Source organism: Moschus berezovskii, chromosome 10 (assembly GCF_049115385.1).
Source record: "Moschus berezovskii isolate FMDL1 chromosome 10, NW_MosBer_1.0, whole genome shotgun sequence".
Lineage (NCBI taxonomy): Eukaryota > Metazoa > Chordata > Mammalia > Artiodactyla > Moschidae > Moschus > Moschus berezovskii.
Genome location: NC_142469.1, coordinates 56865266 through 56873060, shown reverse-complemented (window position 1 = coordinate 56873060; position 7795 = coordinate 56865266). Strand labels below are relative to the sequence as shown.

At 55.8% G+C, this 7795-nt stretch overlaps 1 protein-coding gene across 1 annotated transcript; it reads left to right on the top strand.

The window, feature by feature from the left end:
- Positions 1–5652: 5652 nt before the first annotated feature.
- On the top strand, positions 5653–7311 carry POU3F2 (POU class 3 homeobox 2). Its single transcript, XM_055433519.2, has one exon. The coding sequence runs from the start codon at positions 5778–5780 to the stop codon at positions 7086–7088; it is 1311 nt and encodes a 436-aa protein (XP_055289494.1). The 5' UTR covers positions 5653–5777; the 3' UTR covers positions 7089–7311.
- Positions 7312–7795: the final 484 nt, after the last annotated feature.

Genomic DNA, 7795 nt, shown 5'->3' with positions numbered 1-7795 from the left:
CTGTGCGCAGGTGTGCGTGGGTGCTCTTGGGCCCTCCTTCTGCTTCTCAGACTGTGTCCCAGAAGATAAGAGAGAGAAAGGACTGTGGCAAGAACTTAATCTCAGTACTGTCTCCAAAAGCTTTGGAGCAAAGGAGGTTTCTGCTGAAATTACTTTTATCTATTAAAAACTTGTCATTTCCTCCTGCTTTAGGACAAGGGATAAGGGTGGGGAACACCTTCAGGCTTCATTGTTAGGAAGTCATTGAAGGTTAGTCCCTTGAAAAGGAAATTTCAGAAAGATAACTAAGAGCCACCAATCCCCTCATGTTGTGTCCCTGCTATTTCAGTATAAACAAGCTGTATTAATGCCAAATAGAATTTGCCTTGCACACTGATGGAATGTGTCCTTTATGCTCACTCCCCTGTAAGGCCTCATATTCACCACTCAAAATTTAGCAGAGTTCCTTTGATAAACTACTCAAAGTAATCCTTGAAATAGCTAGACTGCCTGCATGATATGGTCTTAGAAGTCTTCAAGCCGTGCCTCTCTATAAAATATTCACTTGTGGACTACAAAGGGTAGGGGTCATTTTTAATGATGAGATTCAGAACTTGAAGAAAAGGAGAAACAGATTAATATCCACAAATTCAAATAATTTCATTTTAAAATACTGAACGTAGAACATTACATCTTGCTGGTTTACACAGTAGTAAAGATAAAATAGAATCATCCGTATGTGAGACATGGACAAACACAGATTTGGCAAGAATATGAAGAATGGGCTTTTCAACTTTCAGAAAACTTTTCCTTCTTCAAAACCGTTTATGACATGGAGACGGATGCACATTTAGAAACTTGTAAAATGTATATATAGACAATAACATATAAATCTATGTGGAATTTTTTTTAATCGGGAAGACATTGTGCTGCATAATTAAACATATTAATTTCTGTTCTTTTTTAAAGTAAATGTTTATTGTGTCTCACAAGAACTGGCAGCTTGGAAATGCATTTTCCTTGCTTCTTACAAATGCATCTCTAAGCCTGTAACTCTTCAAGCTCTAAGGAGGTTTTCATTAAAGGAGCCAGCTGCCTCTTTGTGTGGATTGGCTGTTTAAAGCTGAAGCTCTAAAGTGGGACCCTCAGTTTTGACATTCTGTAGGCCCTTAGCAAAGAAGTTCCATTTAAATGTGGGGAAGCTTTCAAACAGCTCCTGGATACTAGCAGAAGAGCAGAAAGTACAGGAATAAATGACTGGGATAAGGGAGAAAGGAGAGAGAGAGAAGAGACTTGGAATCCTCCTCCAAGGTGGATATATTAAAAAGGAAATCCCAGTAGGCAATTTTACCCAAGTTTAAACCAGCTGCCACCTTGGAAGAAAATTCCCTTTGTTTCCTGATTTCCATTATCATAAAACTATTAAAACATCAATAAGAAATAAATTAACATCTATCAAATGAATAAATACCATCTCACCTCTATTTTAATAACTGCATCCTTTCAGCTCAATGTTTAGGAGTGATTATGGCGGTTTTTCTGCCAAGACCTGGTATGGAGAAATACACTAAATGATATTTTACACATGGTGTGTGTTCACTAGATGAAGTTAAAATAGAGTTCAAATTAGAGTGTACAGGTTGATATCATTAGTGTTAACTCATGTGAAGACTTTGGGAGACTCTGCTCAAGGTGCTGAGAACTACTAAGACCCAGGTCTGGCTCACGCTTTTGAGAAGTGCGAAATGTGTGGATAAATATCTGTCTTTTGGGTTTAGCTCGGATTTTCTGAGTTATTTTCTCTCCAAGCAGTGCAGTTACTAAGTCCGCACCAATTCCTCAGACCAGTCCAGGTCAGGATACCGACTCAGCAGAGCCCTTGCTGGGACCTAGAGGAAGGGGATGGGAGGGCGAGGTTGCTCAGGTCGCCTGGAGCTTGCTCTCCTGGAAGGGGCCCAGGGGACCCAGCAGCCAGCCAAGGAGGCTGCGAGGCCCGCGTGAACCGCTTGCTCAGCCATTGTCCTAGCCAGTGATCTCGGGGAACTGTACTGGAGTGAGGGAGATATCAAGACACCTTGTCAGTTCAAAGCATTTTAGGTTTGTTTGAAATCCTCTCCACGTCAACGTAAGCAGCCTCTATTTGAACAGCGCTTTGAACAGTGAAAGGGAATGAGCTGAATCAAAACCTGGAGGTGTCTCCCCGAGACACTTTCAACGTGCTTTTATGAGGGTGGAGAAAGGCAGGGAGACGCGTGGACTCTGCTCTGGCGGTGTCAACCGCGAAGAAAGGCGCCCACGACGGTGGAAGGAAAGGAAGGGAGGACCAAAAAGCCTCTCATCGGGGGTCTAAAACCTCTGAGGTTCCCGGAGCCCCAGGAAGGGGCCTCGCCGGGAGGCAGACTGGAAGCCGAGGTACTCAGGACCCGGCGTTCGCGCCAACCGGGCCTCAGGCGACAGGCGGAGAGGCGGGGGTGGCGCGGGGGGAGGTGGTACCCAGAGCCACTGTGCGCGCCCAGCCCAGCCCGCCCGGTGATTGGCCAGACTGCGGGGGTGGGGGTGGGGTGCAGAGGCTGGGGCCCAGGGGTAGGGCAGTGCTTTGTGTACTCCCGGGGATTTATTGGGTGCATTAATCGAGTAGAACCACCCGGCTTACCCTGTTGGGAACGTTTCGGCTCCGTCGCCTGCCAGCGAAATGAAGCGAAGGTGGGGGGAGGGGGGGTGGAGTGGAGACCTGGGACGTCAGCATGGGATGAATCTCCGAGCAGTCACCGTCAGTGAAGTCCCGCTGCAGACAGGAAGTTTGGATGTACACACGCAGCCTATTCTTGCTCCCCTACCCCAAACCCCAGCGCCCAAAGCCTGAAACTGGGGGAAGGGAGGCAGAAGGAAAGGAGGGTGTGGGTTGGGGGGAATTTTAAACTGACTCCGAGTCTGGCCGCCTCGGTTCCCTCGGAGATTGGAAACCTTTTTCTTCCCTCGAGTGTTTCACCCCCACCGGCTGCAAAGGGCCTTGTCCCTTGAGAAATGAGAAATCAAATCCAGAGAAAAGCAGACACCTGCCCCGGAAGGGGGAGGGGGCGAGCTGTTCAGCATCCGGACGCGGCCCTTCCCGGCGGCTGGATCCTTCCATCTGTGGGAGCTCCGAGTTCTCCAGTCGAGCGGTTGGGGAGGAGGACAGCCGGCGGCGGGGGTTAGCGGGGGGGTGGGGTGGTGAAAAGAGGCGCGGCGGGTTGGGCCAGGACGCGGCTGGCGAGTGGCCCGTGCGCTCCCAAAGCCCCAGGAGAGCCAGACGCCCAGCGCAGGGGACACGGAGGCGCTGCTGAGGCAGGCGGTCCTGCCCTCCGCCCAGCCCCTTCACTCCCGGTCGAGGAGCCGCGGGCTCCAGCGGCCGAGTCTGCGCGCTTTCAGGCTTGGACTTTTTCATTTTTTCCTAGCGGGGCAAAGTTACGGGATTCCTAGCAGCCCCCAGGCGCGCGGCCAGAGTGGCTCCGCGCTTGCGCGAGAACCCAGCGCCAGAAGGTGTGTGTCCTCGCCTCGCCGCGCGGGTGCGCGCGTGGGGGGATGCAGGTCCGTTCGGTTGGCGGCCTTTGGGCTCGCCCCTCCCTAACCATTTCTCTCTCTCTCTCCCCACACACGCTCATAAACACAGGGCACGTGGAAATTCTCCGCCAAAGCGCCTTGCCTGGGCGAGTGCTCAACGCGGTGATTTATAAACAGCTCAGCCACTCCCCAAAGACCTCCGCTCCTCGTTAGTCATGATGAATTCTCTGGCCCGTTCCACTTTGTTGTCTAGATTAAGATGCTCGGAGGCCCCAAAGTGCTCCCCTTGAGCGTTGATTCGGCTTCCCTCACAAACCCACGATCGCCGGCAACGCCAGAGCTTAGGGCGACCACGGAGGGTCGAAGGGCGGAGGGTGAGAGGTGGGGACTCAATTCACTTTCCCTGTGGTTGGGTTTCTTCCTCTCTTCCAGGGCAGCAACTTCTGATTCGCTTTGCAGTATTCGCGCGGTACACTCGAGCGTGCGTGGTGGTTCCGCTGCTCCAGCACCGGCCTGCGCCGGATCTTCCTACCCTTGCTAGCAGGCTCCAAAAGCGGCGGCAGGCACCTGCTCCGGGTGGCTGCGGCGCTGAGGGCGCGACGCGCTCGTGCTGGGTAGAACCGTACTGCCGGTGCAGGGTCCCGCAGTCTCCCTCCGGAGTTCTCTGCTGAAGCTAAGCAGCTTCGCCAGTGAGCGCCTGGCAGCTGAGTTAGACCACCCCACCCGCTGGCGTCCGCCGAAGTTTACGATTCGGAAGATTCCTCTAGTACAGCCCATTTTCCTTCACTCGCTCTTCCTCTCTTTCGAAGCAGCTAACGGGAAAAGTTGCATCCAAAAGCTCCAGGAACATGGAGAAGCGCTCACGCAGTGGAAGCCGCCCTTGGTGCCTCCCTGCCCCTTACCCAGAGGCCGAACAGCCCCTTGACAGCGCTCCTGTCACAAAGTGAAGGTCTACCCGAGTAGGATCCCAGTTTTCTCTAAACCCAAACCTGTGCGCGCCCCCAGTGTTTGAATGTGTCAGAGACTTTGAGAGTTTTGTTTTGTTTTCCATCCAGACCGCTGCGCTGTCAGAATAGGCAACTCCTCCGCTCCTGAACAAGTAGTTTCTTACAAACCGAGGCTCCGGTGGAGCCTGCCTTTAATGGGGTCCTCACCCCGAGGTGCTGGAAAACCATCATGTCTGGAACCTAAAAGGAAGAGATCTGGTGCTAGCGGGGTGGGGGGAGGAGAATAAAAGCACCTTTGGGGAGGCAAAATTGTCACACCCTGGAGCAAGAAGCACTTGGGCACTGAAATTCTAACAGTTGGGGAAAGGAGACTTCAACGTGTGTGTGTGTGTGTGTGTGACGGGGGGTGTAGCCTGACTTCTGGCTCTAGGTATGAGACGTTGGGATGTGTGTGTGTGTGTGTGTGTGTGTGTGTGTGTCCCAAGGTGAATAAAAGTCGGACTCCCCCTGGCTTCTTGGGACTCAGTCTTTCTCTTCCCTTTCTTCACTCCTTCTCCTGCCCTATTGGGAGGAGAAGGTGGACCGACACCCCGCCCCGCCACCGCCACCCAAGTCTTGCAAGTGGCTGTGCTCGATAGAGGGCCGGGGCGCCTCCGCCCCCCGCCACTTCTCCGCCCGGACCGCCAGGCGCGACTGCTTGGGAGACAGATGGGGGGCGGGCCCATCCAAGAGGGTCGGAGGAGGCCGGGGGTGGGGGAGAAGGGGAGGTGAGAACTCTGAGAGTCTGAATGGGGCGGGAGGGCGGGGGGGGAATCAGAGAACAGCTAAAAGGACTCCGCGCCCTGGGCGGGGGGGAGGAGGGGGCATCTCTGCGCCAATCAGTGGTGCCGGCCTAGGAGGTTGCTAGCGGTATCCACGTAAATCAAAGGGCGCGGAGCCAATGGGAGGGGGTAGAGGGGGCGGGGCCCAGGCGCGTGCCGCTGCGAGCCGGCGCTGCCAAGAGAGCGGGAGAGAGCTGGAGAGAGCAGGGAGAGGGGGGAGCGCTGAGCTAGTCGGAGAGTGAGCGAGAGCAAGGAGGGAGAGGAGGAGAAAGAGAGCGAGGGCGGGCGGGCGGGAGGCGGCGGCGGCGGCGGCAGCAATAGCAGGAACAGCCACAGAAGGCGTCGGAGCGGGCGTCGGAGCTGCCTGCTGGCGGGGAGAGAGAGAGAGGAGAGAGACGGAAAGCGAGCGAGGAGAGGAGCCCGAGGCGAAAAAGTAACTGTCAAATGCGCGGCTCCTTTAACCGGAGCGCTCAGTCCGGCTCCGAGAGTCATGGCGACCGCAGCGTCTAACCACTACAGCCTGCTCACCTCCAGCGCCTCCATCGTGCACACCGAGCCGCCGGGCGGCATGCAGCAGGGCTCGGGGGGCTACCGCGAGGCGCAGAGCCTGGTGCAGGGCGACTACGGCGCGCTGCAGAGCAACGGGCACCCGCTCAGCCACGCTCACCAGTGGATCACCGCGCTGTCCCACGGCGGCGGCGGCGGGGGCGGTGGCGGCGGCGGCGGGGGCGGGGGTGGCGGCGGGGGCGGCGGCGACGGCTCCCCCTGGTCCACCAGCCCCCTGGGCCAGCCGGACATCAAGCCCTCGGTGGTGGTACAGCAGGGCGGCCGAGGCGACGAGCTGCACGGGCCGGGCACCCTGCAGCAGCAGCAGCAACAACAACAGCAGCAGCAGCAGCAGCAACAGCAGCAGCAGCGGCCACCGCATCTGGTGCACCACGCCGCCAACCACCACCCGGGGCCCGGGGCATGGCGGAGCGCAGCGGCTGCGGCGCACCTCCCGCCCTCCATGGGAGCGTCCAACGGCGGCTTGCTCTACTCGCAGCCCAGCTTCACCGTGAACGGCATGCTGGGCGCCGGCGGGCAGCCGGCGGGGCTGCACCACCACGGCCTGCGGGACGCGCACGACGAACCGCACCACGCGGACCATCACCCGCACCCGCACTCGCACGCGCACCAGCAGCCACCGCCCCCGCCGCCCCCGCAGGGCCCGCCTGGCCACCCGGGCGCGCACCACGACCCGCACTCGGATGAGGACACGCCGACCTCGGATGACCTGGAGCAGTTCGCCAAGCAGTTCAAGCAGCGGCGGATCAAACTGGGATTTACCCAAGCGGACGTGGGGCTGGCGCTGGGCACCCTGTACGGCAACGTGTTCTCGCAGACCACCATCTGCAGGTTTGAGGCCCTGCAGCTGAGCTTCAAGAACATGTGCAAGCTGAAGCCTTTGTTGAACAAATGGTTGGAGGAGGCGGACTCGTCCTCGGGCAGCCCCACGAGCATAGACAAGATCGCAGCGCAGGGGCGCAAGAGGAAAAAGCGGACCTCCATCGAGGTGAGCGTCAAGGGGGCTCTGGAGAGCCATTTCCTCAAATGCCCCAAGCCCTCGGCCCAGGAGATCACCTCCCTCGCGGACAGCTTACAGCTGGAGAAGGAGGTGGTGAGAGTTTGGTTTTGTAACAGGAGACAGAAAGAGAAAAGGATGACCCCTCCCGGAGGGACTCTGCCGGGCGCCGAGGATGTGTACGGGGGGAGTAGGGACACGCCACCACACCATGGGGTGCAGACACCCGTCCAGTGAACTCGAGCGGGAGGGGGAGGGGCAGAGCGCGGGGCTCCCCCTCCCCTTTGGCCCGCGGCCCTTTCCCGACCCCCTTGTTCCCTCTCTAACTTCTGATTGTTATTTTCTTTTTAATTATTATTTCCCCGTCCCTTAAAAAGAGAAAAAATAATAATAAGGAAAACAACTAAGGCACTGGACTATCCTTTAAACGGTAGCAGGTGTAATGATATGTTTTGACCTTTACAGGCTAGTACCCAGGCAATGGAGTGGAGTGTCTCCTAGAGAGCGTGAGCAGAGTGTGTGTGTGTGTGTGAGAGAGAGAGAGAGAGATGGCGAGCACTGAGTTAAATACCTGGCAAACTAAATAAATTACCAAAAAGAAAAAAAAAAATCCACCAAACCGTAGTAAATACAAAACACAGCTCCTGACGCTCGGTGTTGGCACATGCTGCTGTGTTTATTCAATGTGGATCCCCATCAGGAAAGAGGGAAAAATACACACGTTCTTTGATGTAGGCAAAACTTAACCACATAAATTTGCACTGCAAGAAAATTGAAGTTTACATGAACAAATTCACGAGCATGTTTTTTCTTTCTCCCACCGTTAATTTTGAAATTGCCGGGCTGGGTGCGGTTTGATTTCTGGGAGAGCGTTGAAGCCAGCTTTTGGCCACTCTCCATTTCCAATGCTCTTGTGTTGCCCCTCCTTATTCTTACTGTTTGTG

What these genes read in the sequence shown, in the direction of transcription:
- POU3F2 (XM_055433519.2), top strand. Translation starts at nt 5,778, where the DNA reads ATGGCGACCGCAGCGTCTAACCACTACAGCCTGCTCACCTCCAGCGCC.